This window comes from Equus caballus, chromosome 1, assembly GCF_041296265.1.
Source record: "Equus caballus isolate H_3958 breed thoroughbred chromosome 1, TB-T2T, whole genome shotgun sequence".
In the NCBI taxonomy this organism is placed as follows: Eukaryota; Metazoa; Chordata; class Mammalia; order Perissodactyla; family Equidae; genus Equus; species Equus caballus.
Window position 1 is genome coordinate 14,429,783 of NC_091684.1, and position 17,863 is coordinate 14,447,645.

The 17,863-nt window shown below is 37.6% G+C and overlaps 1 protein-coding gene across 1 annotated transcript in view; it reads left to right on the plus strand.

Moving 5' to 3' along the window:
• Positions 1-17,863, plus strand: part of CACUL1 (CDK2 associated cullin domain 1) — a 67,454-nt gene that overhangs the window by 37,086 nt on the left and 12,505 nt on the right. Inside the window, exons 4-6 of the mRNA XM_001494080.7 lie at positions 8,007-8,102; positions 10,140-10,242; positions 15,647-15,736. Of these exons, the coding sequence (XP_001494130.1) occupies positions 8,007-8,102; positions 10,140-10,242; positions 15,647-15,736 (289 nt within the window). The remainder of the gene's footprint in view (positions 1-8,006; positions 8,103-10,139; positions 10,243-15,646; positions 15,737-17,863) is intronic.

Consider the following 17,863-nt stretch of genomic DNA (forward strand, 5'->3'; position numbering starts at 1 on the left):
GCCTCTTTTCTGTCAGGCTGTTAGTGTGAGGAGCTGAGTCAGGCCTGTCAGTAGTTGAGCTGGGTTTGAGTTTTGTTGTTACTACCAGCTTTAGATTCTCTGCTAGTGGGCTGTGGCTACCCTGTTCCTAGTGTGAATCAGAGGTATTTTTCCAGTCTTCTGCTCTACCGCCAGCTCTTAGCAGGCCCTGCCTCACTGAGGGGCTTTTCTTTGCTCCATGGCCCCTCTCCCAGCAGTGAGTGGATGGCTCTTGCTTATTGCTTGGGGAATGGGGGACAAGTTTTTTGGTTTTTTTCTGGTGCTCTCGCTCCTGCCGTAGTCATAGGTAGTCCCTGTGTGCTGAGCCCTCGGAGGTGGGGCTTGCTCAGTGTTCTCAGCTCCCTCTTCGCCACCCCAGTTGCAGATGGTCTTTTCTTCCTCAGTTCATGGTTAGAGCAGGGGTTAGTAAACTTTTTCTGTCAGGGGCCAGATAGTAAATATGTCCATGGGCCTTATGGTCTCTGTTGCAGCATCTTCAGCTCTGCTGTTGCAGCGTGAAGGCAGCCATAGACAGTTCATAAATGAGTAGGCATGACTGTTCCAGTAAAACTTTATTTATAAAAACAGGTGGTGGACCAAATTTGGCTGCAGGCTCTAGTTTGTTGACCTCTGGTCTAGCTCTGGAGGGTTTCTTGCTCTCCTTCTACCCCCGTACCTCTTGTCCCCTGCACCCCTGTGGCAGCCGCATTTTGCCTTGTGTCTCTTGGGCGCCGGGGAGTGAGCAAGTTTCCTGCACTTCCCTCAGCAGTAGTATGCTTTTGCTTTGTAATAGTGTAGAAACCTGGGCATGAGTGGATTTTCTTCCCCCTCTCCAGTGGTGGCTGACCTTTACCTGTGACAGGAGGGCTGGAGGATTACCTGCCCATCCCCCAGCAGTAGGCAGTTTTTGCCGCAGGTCAAAGAAGAGTCACGAGGGCGTGCAGGTAGGTCTCTGACCTCTTCCCTTCAGCAAACTTGTGTATCTGAGTCGGGTCCAGTACACAGGCATTTGTTCATGTCTTCCGTTGGCAGCTAATCACCACCTTTTTCCTGATGGAGGGCCCAGAGTGTGCATGGGCTTCTCCGGTACTCCTCTTCCCTCCTCAGACCTTGACAGCCTTGCACATCTGTGCCATCCAGGGTGGCTCTCAGATCTCTTTCTCTGTCCTCAGTCTCTCTCTGAATGACCTAGTGGAAACCCATGGAAAAGAGCTGGAGAGTAGGGGTGGACCGCCCTTGTGTTGAGGCTCCCAGGGATTCTCCACTGTTAGTTCACGCTTGGCTTTTAATGATTGATGACAACTTCTGTTGTTTTCTTACCAGCTTTTGTGGCTGCCATCACCAAAGGAGAAACAGTTCCTGTGTCTTTTCTTTCCTTAGAGGAGCTTGTCACTCTTTGGAATTTGTTTCTCCTGTTTGGACGTTGCAAATGTAAAACACAGTCACCTCAGGTCTCTGATGAGCTCAAAAAATTGATTATGTAGGTTAACCAGCTTTTTGTTATTGTAAGGGTGGGACTGATTCTAAGTGGAGGTGGAACTTCACTGTGACCTTCTAATAACTTTGTTATCACTGAATTCAGTAACAGTCAGGAAGGTGTTAAATTTCAAAGAAAAATTCACCTATAGTCTCAACACTAATGTTAAAATGTTAGTGTATCATGTTTTTACTAATTTCAGTATAGTTTGCGGCTAAATTGGCGTGGGTACTTGCTGCTCAACCCTCTCGTGAATCCTCTAGGCCTCCTTCCTAGAGAGCTCCTCTCTCTCCTTTGAAGTGGTCCCAGGTAGAGGTTTCTAAAGGCTTAACAGCTGCTGGGTCAGCGGTTGAAGGAATCCTCTGAAGTTCTTGTTAAAGATATACAGTCTGGAAAGTTTCTGAGTCAGGACGTTGGAATATGGCAAAGGAATCTGCATCAAGAAACTCGTTAGGTGATGTGCCTGTGGAAATGTGCCATTGTTCCTCACCCTGGTCTGTCTCTTAAGCAAGGAGTGGTGTCATTTTGTGTTTAAATATAAGGTGGTGCTATTGCTGAAGCCACTGAACGTGTTTGCACCACCAAAGTGCAGTCTGGATTAGAAGCATCCGTGTAAACCTCGATAACAGAAATAGCAAAGCACAGTTTAAGTATCTAATGAAGGGGGATTGATGGAACAGACGATGGTGTGTGCAGAGGTCATTAAAATTAGGTTGTAGAAATATATTTGACCTGGGAAGTGTTGATGACATATGGCTGAACGATAAAAGCGGTTTACAAAACAATGTAATCCCATATTTGTTAAAATATACACACACACACACACACACAAAAGAACAGGAGAAAATGTTAGTAGTTATTTACCAATGTTGGTAGTGGTTATTTTTCTATAATTACATTTCACATTTTTTTAAATTTCAGTGAACCTGTATTACTTCTGTGAAGATACGTTAGTGGCCTTGTTATGTTTATTAGATCCTTCCCTCCCTTCCTTTCTTCCCTCTCTCTCATTTTATTTGCAAAAGTCATTTCTTCACTTGAAGACAGCCAAAATGTTTTTGTGAACATAAAAGCACATATTCTTAAATTTTTTTACGTTTTGTTTTGATGGGATGGGGATGGGACATAGGAAAGAAGGGATATAAGTATGAAATTGTGGAACTTGTCTGTATTTTACACCTGCAGTGTCTAATTTGGTAGCCACTAGCCACATGTAACAAAATTAAAATGAAATAAAAATTCAATTCCTTATTTTCGTTAAATGCATTTCAGGTTCCCAGTAGCCACACACATGGCCACTGGCCACCATATTGGACAGTGCAGATGCAGGACATTTCCATCATTGTGGAAAGTTCTTTTGGGCAGTACTGACCTAGATCATAGTATATTTAAGGTTATTGGCTGGTAAAATTATTTAAATAAATCATGCTGTTTTAATATGCATCTAATTAGAGTAACTGACCAAGCTTCTTTATCTAGCTTTCAAAATTAAAGATAGCAAGCTTCTGTTCTCCTTCCTTCCTGCGAAGGTTTGGTGTGTGTATCAAACCTGACCCTTCCTTTCTTGCTGTAAGGCATTTCTCACAATTTACTTATTAAGGAATATACTCAGTAAGTAAATTGTGTGTGTGTGTGTGTATTAATTTATTTGGTGAAATTTAATGGGTTGAGTCTGTAAAAGTGGGTGCCAAAATTATTTTGTTTTTAAATAGTGATACATAAGATTATCATCTAGTTCTGCATTTTTTAACTTTAAAATTTTTCTTTAAAACTGCTGTCTACAAAATAACATCTGTATGAAGTTATTTATTACAACATTGTGGTAACAAAAGATTAGCAACAAGCTATTAATATGGAGACTAATTAATACATTCAAACATTGTACTTAGAAAACAGATTTCTTAAAGAGTGGTTTCAGGAGCTCTGAGGGTCCCTGAAATCCTTTCAGGGGGTCCACAAAATCAACACTGTTTTTCTAATACTACTAAGATATTATTTGCGCTTTTCACTAGGTTGATATTTGTTCTGATGGTGCAAAAACAATGGTGGGTAAAACTAGTGTTGCCTTAGCCCGAATCTTCACTTCCACACACTCGCAGTAGAAAACAAAAGCATTCCACTTAAGAACGTCCTAGATGAAGTGGTGAAAGTTACTAATTTTATTAAATTCTAACTTTGAGTATACCTAAAAAAATATTCTTTGTGAAGAAATGGGAAGCTGCGTACCAAAGTAACAATGATTGTTTTGAGAAAAAGCCCTTGTGTGGTTTTGAGCTAAACTAGCTGGGTTTTTTTCCCCCTCTAGAACACTATTTTTATTTGAAAGAATGAGTGACTGACAAACTGTGGTTATTTGGACTTTGTTATTTGACCCACATTTTCTCAAAAATGAATGAAGTGTATGACTTCCAGGAAAACAGCTGACAGTATTTGTTGCCAATGATAAAATCTGAGCTTTGAAGTGAAAATTAGAGTTTTGGAAAATGCGTATCTACCATGATGACCTTGATAGTTTCCCAATACTTATAAAGACTTCTGATGAGATAGGTGGTGATATTAACAAATATAATTTTTTTAAATGTTGTATGGTGAAATTTGTCGACGTTTGGAAGTTCTGCTTAGCTCAGTGAGTCAGTATTTTCCAAATGACCAATTCGTGATGTTATAAAATGTCTGTAAAAGAGCCATCAAAGTAGGAGCTAGAACAGTGGGTTTTAATGTAATGGAGTACAAAGTTTCAGATTTCATGTTGCAACTATTAAGAAACTACCACTTGTCAAGTTTCAAAGAATATCCACGATTGTCTGAAAAGGCTATTAAATATACCTTCCTTTTCTGTCTACATATTTGTGCGAGGGTTGGTTTTCTTCATTTACTTCAACCAAAACAGCACGTCACAGCTGATTCAGTACAGAAGCCGACAGAGAATCCAGGTGTCTTCCATTAAGCCAGACTCTAAAGAGACTTGCAGAAATGTAGAAACAATACTGCTCTTCTTACCATTAAAAAAAAAAAAAGTTATTAACATATAACTGTAGTTTATAATATAAAATATGTAACCATGTTTTAGTATTAAAATATGTTAAAGTGCAATGCGTTTATAGTCATTTTAGAATGAGTTAACACGTATTTTTAAAACCCAGTTTTAATTTCTAATATGGTAAATATGATAGATATAACCCACAGTATAAACAAAAGCTTTTTGGAATCTAGTTATTTTTAAGAATTTAAAGAGTTCCTGAGACCAGAATGCTTGACAATCACTAGAATAAAACTGTCTCCAAGATGCATTGTTAGGAAAAGTGCAGATCAGTGTGATTGTGTGTTAGCATCTGTGTGGAAAGGGATATAAACGGGACGCTTATGTTCTTGTATGTGCGTAAAATTCTTCTGGAAGAATATAGAGGAATTAAGTGTCGGTTGGTTCAAGGAGGAAGGGATGACAGGTAAACTCTTTAAACTTTTTTGAACTCATTTGAATTTTAAACCAGATGAATGCATTACTCATTTAAAAAAAGAAGAAATTAAAACATTCCTACCAGCTATATTATAAATTTCAGGGACTCTAGGTCTGTTATGAAAAGTTGGAGCAAGTTTGGAGTCATGGTTATTTTTCTGGCTGCTTGCTTTTTCTTGTTTTGTTTGAGAAGAAAATGAAGCTTGCTTATTTTAAGGGTAAAAAATTTCATTTAATGTCCAAGCCAAATACATTCATGTTGAAATAATGTAAATCAAATAGGTTGCAGTTTCCCCAGTGGGGCCCAAAGTATACTGGACTTAAGTTTTAAAGAGGAATAATTTGATTAATTTTTTTTCTTTTAAACAGCAGTTATTTCTAAGTTCCTAGTAAAGAGATTGGATTTATTTTAGAAGACTTATAGTTTATAGTCCTGTTATTTAAAAGGTTTTGAATAAGTGCTGCATGAAATGTGGAAGTATAAAAAGCTAAGTAAATGTTCTGACGTTTGATTCTTTACAAAAAGTCCTTTTTAATACTCATAACCTTTGAGGCTTTGGGAATTCTTGAAAAGAATAAAGAATTCAATTTTATTTATTCTGTCTGCTATTAAGTGTGCCTTTTGATCAGTGTTCATACTTTTACCTTGTGGATAAATGAAGTGTCCTTTTTATGAAAAGGGAAAATTATTTTAATGCAAAAACTCTTCATTTTCTTTTTTCATATAATACTTCTAAAATTTATTTTTTGAATACTGAAATATCATTTCCAGAGTTCTTTGAAGCAGTTTAGAGAAAGATATTACATGTGATTCTGTTCATTAGTTATAAAAATTTGCTCATCATGTGGAACCATTTTCTGCAACTTCTTTAGTTAACAAAGAATGCCTTTAATAATGTTAATGGATTTTTCTGAAGTCTTAGACAAGCAGGTAGTTAATTCAGAAAGGAGTTTACTTACTCTTACTAGTTACATATGCATGTTTGACATTTTCAAAACACACATTGTTTTCTTTGATTCTTAGCATATCTTGGAAGTAGCACAGTTAGTATTTTTCCTCTTTTGTGTGTATGGAAATTGAAATTCAGGGAGCTAAATGAGTTGCTTAATGTCATACAGCCTTGTGAAATAGTAAAATAGCAATTTAGATTTAAACAAGCCTAGATTAGATTTAGGTTTAAAGACTGTCCTTGCCAAAAACGCGTTTCTCTCTCCCAGGCTCTGTGGTCAGCGTTGGTGATACTGCTGATATAAAGACAAGACACGGATCTTGTGCTTCAGGGGCTTAAAGTTTAGTGGCAGAGACTACTCCGTGGGGGAAGTGAATAAGTGCGATGGTGTCCCATTGAAGGGCCATATAGCTCAGATAGTTTTGAGGAAGTGACACAAATCTTGAAGGATGAACAGGAGATAGGCAAGGTGAGTCTGGTTACGGGGCCGTGATGAAGGTGTTCAGGTGGAGAATGAGTCAGAGGCCTAGAACAGCACACTGATGTTGTTTGGGAACTGTTACTAGTTCCATATGGTCACTGTGCTGGGTTACATGTGAGAAGGAGTGCGATGTGAAAGCAGACAGGTAGATAGTGTGCCCTAAATTGGAAGTTTGAACTTTTTTCTAAAGGTTTCAGGGTGCTAAAAAAAGGAATGTAAATAGTTGGAAGGACTCAGATTGGCCAAGGTTTGAGTCTTTGTTCTTGGGTTTATTAGCTGTGGGACTGTAGTCACGTGACTATTTCTGAGCTCCAGTTGACTCATATGTAAAATGGAAATAGTGTTCAATTTGAAGGCCGTTAAGAGGACTAAGAAAAATAGCCGTAAAAACAGCACCTAGGGTGCACCCAACCTGTAAGTAGGTACTCGAGTGGAAGATGAATTAGAAGTAAGGACAGTTCACTACACATATTCTGAGCTTCTAAGTAGAACTGAGAAAAATTTGAATTAAATCTTATTTTGAAATAGTATTGGAACATTTGGTTATTTCTAAAACAGCTGAAATGGTTTTATAATTTTAATGTTTAATATTTAGGAATCTTTCAGTGTGGCATTTCCTTGTATCCTTGTTTGAAAGTAAGACTTTCTGTATATGATTTGGTTGTCAGGTTAGGGGACTGCCGTGCGTAAGACCTGTGTAGAATCTGGTTTGTTTATGAGGTTTTGTGCCATGCCCATTGCCCCAACTCCCTGGCCCAGGAATGAATTCTTAGCTGGAATACCTGGATCTGTCATCTCCTAACACTCTAATTTTAGGCAAATTACTGGCGCATTTGTATGTTTCTTCAATGTCAAAATGATACCTAATTAATTTAGCTCTAGAGAATAAAATAAAATAGCATATGGATGCATTTTTGTAAAAAATAGTATGTTAGTCTGCTTGGGCTGCCATGACAAAATATCACAGACTGGGTGGCTTACGCAAAAGAATTTTATTTCTCACCGTTCTGAGGCTGGGAAGTCCCAGAGTAAGGTGCCAGCTGGATTGGTTCCTGATGAGAGCTCTCTTCGTGGCTTGTAGATGGCCTCTGCTCGCTCTGTGCTCACATGGTCTTTCCTCTGGGTGTGCAGAGAGAGAGACCATGTTAGTACAACCAAGTTAGTACAGAACTCAGAATATTACTGTGCCTAAGGTAATTATTAAGTCTGTGCCACTTCCTTGATTTTCTTTCCCCCCCCCCCCCCCCATTCCAGGCCCAAATATAGTTTGGTTCCTATAGAAAATGTCTGTATAGTTTAGCGATAATTTTAAAAATCTATCATTTACCTTACTTGTGAATGTACCTTTTTACTCATTAATACAGCAAGCCTTTTAACTAACATGGTAAAGCTACACAGTTTTTAAAGACAGCTAAACCAAACCTCAGTTTTGCATAGCAGATCTTGGAACAGAGATCGAACGTCTTAACTGAACTTTAGGATATAAACCTCCTCCTTTTCTTTATTGTGAATTTCAGTGTGAATTTTGACTTAGACTTCTAAGTCTGTGTGCATTTTAGGTTGTGGTGGAAGGTCTTTATACCTGGTTTCCCAGAATGATCACATTTGTGTTCTTTCTTACAGGCCAGCCCTCCAGATCTCTATATTGAAAGGTTTAATATAGCTCTTGGACAATATATGGGAGCATTGCAGAGCATTGTGCCTCTTTTCATTTATATGGTAAGTCAGAGCTGTCTCCCCCTTTCCAATACCTCAGTTTATTGGTCTGAGCACAGATAGATGCAGAGAGTTAAGCATGTTCTATTTTTCTTTTACTATATGTTATGTTTGAAATGGAAATTAATCTATTTCAGTAATGTTTGATAGTGTTGACATAGAAGAATTATTTACCCTTTTACTTTTCTAAAGTTTCATGAATAACATTGCTGAATAGACAATTAGGCATTAATAGTCAGCAGTCACCCAGTGAGCGTTTATTTTATTTCTGCCAAATGGAAGATACTGTGCTTGGAAAATAAAGATATATAAGAAAGATTTCTTGTCTTCAGAAAGTAGAGAGTTAAGACATGTATCTGAAAACGTGATGTGTGATAAATACCAAATAAGTCATTCCGTAAAAAGTAGAACAGTGAAGTGTGCTTCCATTCTGATGCTCGCTTTCATTTGGAGAATTAATGCCATGAGTCTAATTTGTAGTCTCTTGCCTTTGTTGCTTATCCTCCCCCCCTCAAATATATAAAGTATAGAATCTTAATGTTAGTGTTCCTGTTGAACAGAGGGGCCCTTAGAAACCATTGTCCCAATTCCTCTTGGTTTATTAGGTTAGGGAATGGGATGTTTAGGTTGATTCCATGTTCTGTGGTGTAAAGATCGCTAATGTGGGATACCATCCTCAAAATGATTTACTCTCTATAAGATATACTTTATTTAAAAAAACAAAACAAAACATTGGGAGAAATCCGTATTATCAACAGAGGACTATCATTTAAATAATTTATGAAAGATATTTCAGTAGAAAAATATGCAGTTAAAAATAATGACGTCTGTATGTTATTTTGAGAAAAATCTTCCCAAGTTACAACATTAGGTGAAAAAGCAAGATGCAAAGCAATGTGTAATATTTCTTCATTAGCAAGTATATTTTTCTTTACTGGGAAAAAAAGCACATACCCACATATATGCAAGCAACATTTTAGAAAGAATATTCAGAAGGTATCCCAGTGTAGAGTGGGGTCTTTGGGAATGGGACAGAGGGTCTGCTGTGGAAGCCTTCTTTTTATTGCACACCTTTTTGAGCGATTTTATTTTGTAACCACGCTCATGTTATTTTTATACTTTTTAAAGAAAAAAAACCCTTCTGTTTAAGAATTGAGAGAATCAGTGAGCAACTTGTCAACATTCTTCTTTGTATTTTCCGCTACTATACATTGAGTTAACATCTAAACATGAACAAATTCGATCTTTTTTGACTTGCTAGTCATTCTAATCAGGATGCTTTTGGCTGTAAGAAACAGAATCCCTGATTTAAGTAAATAAGGAAAAGTCTTGTCTCTTGTAATAAAACTCCAAAAGTAAGGCAGTCTCCAGCTTGGTTGAATCTCTGGTTCAACAGTCACCAGTGTTTCAGGTTCTTCTTTGTCTCTTTGCTGCGCATGTCGTCTGTGCTCCTCATGATTGTAAGATCACTGTAATTTCTTGCTCAGCCTAGGTTTCTGTCAGTCTGATTGGGCTACCTTGGGTCACGTGTCTGCCTTTGAACCAAAGTCCATCCATAGGGAATGCCATAAGCTGAATGACTTAGACTAATCACTGAGGTGGAATGTATGTTGGGGAGTCAGCCAGTGTATGTCCACTGCCTGCTTTCAGCCCAGATCATTGATAAATGGGGAACCTTTCATTAGTGTTTTCTGATGTTGCCTTTAGATGACAATGTAGTGTTTTTAAAGGGCATATTAAGTGCATGTCACACAGTGTGGTTCATATGTCTGTACATCTCTGTCTAGTTAATGTTGGGTATCCTCCTGTTCTTTTGGAGTTGTATGGTTCATTGCATTTTATATTTATGTGCTTTTAACCTCATGCCAGAAAGACGTATAACTAATAGTGGCAGGGCTTTTGTTTTTTGATGTTGGGTTTTTATGTTTAATTGATGCCTTTATGAATTGTTTCTTAAAATAATTTATTTTTTAGTGCTTCAGCTCATTGAACTAATCATTTCCCTCTAATCGATGCACTGAAAAATAATGTCTTTTTCAGAATAAGTTTTACATCGAAACCAAGCTTAACAGAGACTTAAAAGATGACCTTATAAAGCTGTTTACGGAACATGTTGCAGAAAAGCACATTTACAGCCTAATGCGTAAGTAATTCAACTTACAGGGTGCGGTAACACTAGCAGTGATCTTTTTTGTTTTGTTTTGTTTTGGTGAGGATGATTGGCCCTGAGCTGACATCTGTTGCCAATCTTCCTCTTTTTTTTTTTTTTTTTTCCCTCCCCAAAGCCCCAGTACATAATTGTATATGCTAGTCATATACAATTCTCCTATGTAGGATATTCTCTTATGTAGGATGCTGTCACAGCATGGCTTGATGAATGCCCAGGATCCGAACTGGCAAACTCTGTGCTGCCAAAGCAGAGTGCGTGAACCCAACCACTATGCCACCGGGCTGGCCTCTATGATCTTTTTTTTTTTTTTTGGATCAGAGAGCATTGTTATATAAACCCCAATGAGGACATCTTCTGAATCCTATAGCAAGAAGTGTTGAAGCCCATTTCTACAGAGAGAGACACTGATTGAAAACGTGACTTGAAGGCCACCTAGTGAGCTGGGAGCAGCTTAGCCATGTCATTGGACAATGCCTTCATATCTGGTCTGATGCTGGATGCCTTTTTTTTCCGTCTGATAGTGTGGAAATATTAAGGGGTTCACCCCAACTTTGTTTCACTCTAGAAGGAGCGCAGTGCTATATCTTTGCAATGGTAGTATAGAATCCTCTCTGATTTTTACTTTTAAGTGCAAAAACTCTTCTCTAGTCTGGCTCTGTATTATTGACTGTATCCTAGGTAAGCTGTTTAGCCTCTGCTCCTGCATTTTCTCTTCTGTGAATTGTGATTTTTAAAATGTTTAACGTGGCTATCTATGCACATTAAGTAAGCAGGTCAAAGTGCCAAGTTCAGTTAGTTTTTCCTCTCCCCCCGTTGTCGGGCCCCCTGCCCCTCACAGAGGTAGCATCTTATCCTACCTTTCCTCAAAGAATACACCTCTCCACGTGGAGTTTAGGAAGACCCTGCAACCTACTGTTGCAGCATCCTTTTAAAGCTCATAGTTTATGCATATCATCAAGTTATTTTTTAGAATTTGGCACATATTCTGGATTTGCGGTATGTATTTTTACTTTCCTAATAGTCATAATTAATTTCTACCACAATGAACTTTTACCAGAATTGACAAAAGGATTGTTCTAAACTTGACCACAAACTCTTTTTTCGTTTTTGAGTTTAAATTAACAGAAAGAATTGTTAAAATAGGGCCAGTTTATTTTAGAAAGGCAAGATTTTCAAATAGTATTGTAGATGAAGATAATATATGTTTCATTATGATGTTCCCAGGAGATTCTAGAATCAGAATAAAGGCCTAGAATCGTGGGAGTTTGACTTTTTTTTTTTTAAAGGTTGGGCAGATATTTACAAATATCTTTAGACATTATCTCATGGGGTATTTCAGCTATTAATTATAACCATTTGAGTATCACCTCTAATGTTAATATTGTCTTCTGCTTTTATTGTAAGATAGAGCCCAGCATTTTAGAGTCTTTCCTGTTCAAATTCTGTAGAGAAATGCTACCATTTGTTAGAGAAGCTTATTCACTATGTAAATATGTTTTTTATGTTTGTCAGTAATTTGGAAGTCAGTTTTATTGGGCATATGCAAAGAGAATATTCAAAGAGAATATAGTAGTCCAGATCTGGTGAGAGAAAACATAAACAGATTATTCCTTCCTTTTGTTTTTTTTACGTAGTCTGATTTTCAATAAAAATTACGCTTAAAGATGGGTATGCCTGTTCTTTTCCAAGTACACTGAAAAGGCCATTAAGCTTTTGTAAATGAGGGAAAACTGAGTTATCAGATATTTATTGAGCAGCTACCATGCACTGTACTTAGAGTAGGGGATACAAGAAGCGACCACTGGCCTCGCCACCAGGAGCTGGTTTGGGCTCTCTAACAAGGGACTCTATAAGTGTTTAATGATGTTATGTGGACGGTCATTAAAAAGACTTTTTTAAACACACACATGCTGCTTACTATGTGGTATAGGACCTGTTGTAGATTGTTTACCAATATCATTTATTTCTTATAACTCTGTAAGGTAGGTACAGTCATTACCTCCATTTTACAGGTGGGGAAACTAAGGCACAGAGAGGTTAAAATTAAACCAGAAAAACACAACTGTTAAGAATTGATGTCTTGTCTCCAGCTACACATTTTCCTATACTCACCCCCTCAGTTCAACAAAACAAATAACTATACTCAGTTTCTATAATTGTCTGAAATCTGATCAGTAGTTTCCTTCTTGTGGCTTCAGATACGTTTGGAAATGCTAGTGTTTCATTTATTATTGCTGTGTGACAGATCACCCCAAAGCACCGTGGCTGAAAGTAGTGGCTATCTCTCATTTGGCTCACATCCTCGGTCTGGCCAGGGCTTGGTGGGGCAGCATCTCGCTGCTCTGCTCTGCGTTGGCTGATGCGACTTGACCAGGAGTTGGGGACTTTCAGGATGGCTCACTCAAATGGCTGGCAGGTTGTGCTGGATTTTGGGTCCTCTCTTGTGTCCTCCAAGAGGGAGCTTCCCAAGATAGAGGAAGTGGAAACTGCCCGTTTCCTAGGTCGTGGGCCCAGAAACTGGCCCAGTGTCACTTTTGCTGTATTCTGTTGGGCAGGCAGTTACAGAGCCCAGGTTCCAGGGGAGTGGACGTGGATACACCTCTCAATGCCAAAAGACTTTGGTGGCCATGTTTTAGAACCAGTACAGCAGGGCAGTGGACACCCTCTGTGCTAATAAATAATCGGTACTTGAATGCACAGTACTAGCAGTTGTTTCATGAATGAGGACAGGGACTTCTCGCTGCAGATCAAGGTAATTTTCTATCATCTCTCCATGGTATAATAATTTTTTCATACATATATGCTTCTAAAATGGCTTCTACTTTGGGCTGGTGGTAAAATTATTTTCCTTTGAAATGAATTCTTACTTTGCATTAAACTTTGAAAACTGCAGAAATGCTAGAGTCTACATTAATCCAGGTTTCTACATTATGTGGTACTGTTGTATTGATGATTCTGAGCAAATATGACAAAATGGGTCAGTTAATGGTAGAAATTTCCTGAGAAAATGTACTATGTTGAGTTGCAGTAGAAGATTTATAGTTCAGTTTGCACGGAAGGTTTTAAATACATTTCAGTTATTATCCTTAGGAGTTATCTTCTGCCTTTTAGTTGAGGCCCTTGTAGTTTGAGATTTTTGGTTTTAGTTTTGATTTTAAGAATTGCTTCTCAAAGTAATAAAGGAGAGAAGCTCCTGGGCAAGTTTGTAGCTCTGAGGAGTAATGGAAAGAGCGGAAGAGTTTGGTTCTGGTCCCAGTTGAGCTATTAAAAGCCATGTGACTTTCAAGAGGGCACTTAACCTCTGAGACTTTAGTGTCAAAGGGATTAGTGCTGGAAGTTCTCTAAGGTCCTATTCTAGTTTTAAAACTATTGACCGACTGACAGTTGGCCATCAGTGGGATTGTTGGAGGATCCTTGTTTCTTTTAAGTTATATAATTTTTGGAAGAAAACTGTTACTAAGGGTAAAACTTCATTAGTACCAGTTTGCATATAAAATCAGCATTTCGGTGGTGGCTTGGTGAAGTAGAAAGAATACAGAATTTAGAATGAAACACAAGTTCTTGGACCTCTTCCGCCACCTGCTAGCTCTGTGACTTTAGATGGATTATTCAATGTTTTTTGCTCCATTTGTAGCCTCAGTTTCCTTATCTGTAAAAAAAAAAAAGTAGATGAGGATAAAGCTTGTGAGAGAGTAAATTCTAAGTTAAAGCTTATGAGAATTAAGCATAATGCAAAGTACCTAAGACCTGATAAATACTCAATAAATATTTTCTTTCCTCTCATGCTACTGCTTCCTCCATAGTCCCATTCCTTTTTCTTTAAAAGGGGAGCTCAATTAGAAAATCTTTTAAACACTGTTTTCCTCCAATGAGTTTAGGTGGAAAGGATTTTAGTGAAATGTTATACCTTCTCAACTTTAATAATTTTTTGTTATTGAATATAATTATTTTCAGTTGATTCATTCAAATTAATTTATATACTTTTTATGTATAATTTAGTCTGTGAATTTATCATTTCTTCATAGCTATCAGATTTGACATAGGTGATTGTAGTTATGTAGGGGTTATTTGCAAATGTATATATTTGACAACATAATGATGTGTGGTTGAGTGTGAAGAGTTCGTGAGAACAGGACTTACTGAAGGCCAGAATGATTGGTCAAAAAGTAGGATGATTGATTAATAGAGAGCGCACCTGGGTTTTGGGTGCATGTTGAAATTAGAACCTTGAGTAGAAGAGACTCTCAGAACTTCAACTTTAGAATTTGTTTTTAAATGTTGCGCTTCAAAATGTGATTTTCTGCAGTGCTTAACATTTGTCGTCCTTACATTTATCTATGCCATTCAAAATTATAACTATCTACTGATGATAAAATCAGAAGGATAAACTTGAACAGTGCACCTCTGGCCTTCATCATGTAAATTCAAATGTAACGCACGGTGTATGTTTGAAACCATAAAATCATTATAGGCAAGTGAGATGGTGTTCTCATTTTTAAAAAGGCATGGAGAGAAGAAAACAGCTTATACAATTCTACAAGCCTGGCTTAGAGTAAAATTATGCCAAGTTTTATGGGATTTTGGTTAGTACATTACAGGTCTTTGAGAGAGAAATTAAAAATGAACTGAGTCAGTAATATCTGTTGTATCCACTGAATAATAGAATTCATTTGTGTCTGTTAATGATGTTATATGGAGGAATTATTCCTATCCATTTAAAAATGTTTTTGTAGGGTTTTTGTGTGGCAGTAGATAACCTAAAAGAAAACTGACTCTGTTGTCACGTTTGGTGTGGGTCACATGGTCACCGGTCAGGAAGGTGGGAAGGATGAGCCAGTGTGATGTAAGGAAAAAAGGACATGCAGGTGTAGCATTTGGGAAAGTGAGTTTCTGACTCGGATCACAGTTAGTGAAATTACTAATAACATGTATTTCAGAAAAATTCCGAGAGCCAAATGTGATGATTTAGGGGAAAGAGAAATGATTGAGTGAGTTAGAGAACAGTTTATTCCCCAGATGCGTGACTCTTTTTGAATCGTGGACTTGATGGGAGGCACTCTCAGCACACTCATTAAGCACCATGAATACTATTGCTTTTGGAAAGCTTTACTTACTTATTTTCAGAACCTCCATGAATTGAATCATTTCCATTAGCGTTTCAACAGACCTGCACGTATTTACTTGTTAGATTGAGCTACTGCATCATATTTTTAAAAAAAAAATCTTCAGTGTATGAACTCTTAGTTTCTTCTCTTGGGCTGTTCTTTTCTTGTACTTGTTGACCTTTCAGTCTTTGGGAGAAATAGTAGTAGGAAGACAAACCTTGACAATTCAGTGTTACATCATTTTTGTAACCCATTTTCTCGTCTTATTTCAGCTTTACTTTTAGAAGCCCAATCAACACCATTTCAGGTCACACCTTCAACTATGGCAAATATTGTGAAAGGCCTGTACACTCTCAGACCAGGTAAACATTCATCATTTCTTTTGGGGTTGGCTTGTTTGTTTGTGGCAGTTCCGGCCTTATCCAAGAGGACAGTGTTTCTCTGTGTGTTTTCTGAGGCCTATCGTATTTGGATTTGCTCTAGCGAAAAAGTCGACTAGATACTTATCATTGTGAAATGTAAACTCAGGACTTACTTGGAATTCTTTCTCTGCTAGTGAAAATTGTGGTACTAGGGATAGACTGTGATGGCAGAGATATCTTCTTTCTCAGGCCACTTTAAACAATTAGTGACTTGTAGAGTATTCAGATTTAAAGTTACTTAAATTTGGATCAGGTCTTGCTCTGTTATAATTTTTCAACAGATTATTTGTATTAAGTAGTTACTTACATAAAGTAGCAAAAATATTCTCTTGCATGTGTCCAGTAAACCAATGTTTTTCTTTTTCTACTGTCTCAGAATTTTGAATTTCATTTTACTAAATTTGATGAAAATGGTTCATGAATTTTTCTTTTAGTGCTAGATTATGAATGATTTTTTTCTTTTATTTTTATTAGGCATCCAAGTGCAGTATGACAAATTTCTAAATTCTGCCTCCCAAGCAGGCAACTTTATCAGCTCTGGCTTTTATTATAAGTAACAAAATTGCAGAATAAAACTAATCACTAAGGGTAAAAAAACTTGTAGATACGTATTTGTCTAAATGCTGTTTTATCCCAGTTTGAGCTCTTTTGTAATAAGATTCATTCTTCATACCTGTGAAGAGATTTCTGTATTTGAGAATTGTGCTTTTGAAAAGGTGAATTTTATCACAGACTAACCTTTTGCTACCTGAGGCCTTTTCTGAAATGCTATTAAACATATTTTTATATTTACATGTCTTGCCAGTACCCATTATATTCTTAGTTTATTAAAGCAGTTTATTCACCTGACAAATTAAGGTTAAAATATTTTAAAAGTTAAATTTTACATGTAAAAGTTTCTTTCATTGCAGTTGTTCTCACGTGCTGCTTTTTGTATAATGAATGCATCTGAATCACCCAAGAAAGTTTTTTAAACTATGAATTCCTGGGCCTTAATCCTTGGAGATTCTGATAGCTATTACCATTTTTGGTGTGTTTCCATCCAGTCTTTAGAAGCTCATTTTAGAAATAGTTCCAGCCATCCCCTCCTGCCCTTCTTCGTTTAATGCACACACTTTCTTTGTTTCTTCATCTTTGTTTTAATGACTCCCTAGAGTTCCATAACCTGGCAGATCGCTTTGACTCCTGCCAGCTCTGGCTGACTGGTTAGTGGTTCCCCGGAGCACTGTATTGAGACTCTTTCTAAAGCCATGTTTGGCCTGAGCTGGAAGGAGGGACCCTGTTGAGTACATTTTGCCGTGAGTTTGTACAAGGGGTGGGTGGATGGCTTGTGTTGTTTGCGGTGCTTGTTTTTTTTTGCCAGCTCTGACTTAGCTATTCTCCTGTTGGACATTTTTTTACTTACCGGTGACCCAGATTGCACAGCATTAAACATGTTTTTTTCAGATTTAGAATTATTTACTCATATTACAGTTTTTAAAGTGAGCTCATGAGATTAGATAGAGCATTGGTATTTTATGTTTTTGTTTTGGTTTTTTTTTTGGTAAGGAATATTAGCCCTGAGCCACTATCTGTTGCCAATCTTCCTCTTTTTTTTTTTTTTTTTTTTGCTTGAGGAAGATTAGCCCTGAGCTAACATCAGTGCCAGCCTTCCTCCACTTTATATGTGGGTCAGTCCCACAGCATGGCTGACAAGTGGTATAGGTCCACGCCTGAATCAGAACCCATGAACCTGGGCTACCAAAGTGGAGTGGACCAAATTTAACCACTGTACCACGAGGCTGGCCCTGACGGTTTTTGATATATACGGCCACGATGTTTTCACAAGGGAAAATTTGAAAGGGCTAGATTAAAAGAATCCACAAGGGATAATAGTGTTGCGTTGGGCTGACCAACAAGGAAGGCGTTGCTGGTTTTGCCACGCCCCTGCTACAAGTGGGCAGTCTTTGTGTTTGTGAGTAGCGGAAAGGGGGAGTAGGTTTATTTTAGCCTGAGTTTTTCTGAATATTAACAAGGCTGTTATTTATTTTTTCTTGTGAATTATTCAGTCCTGTCTTTCACTCATTT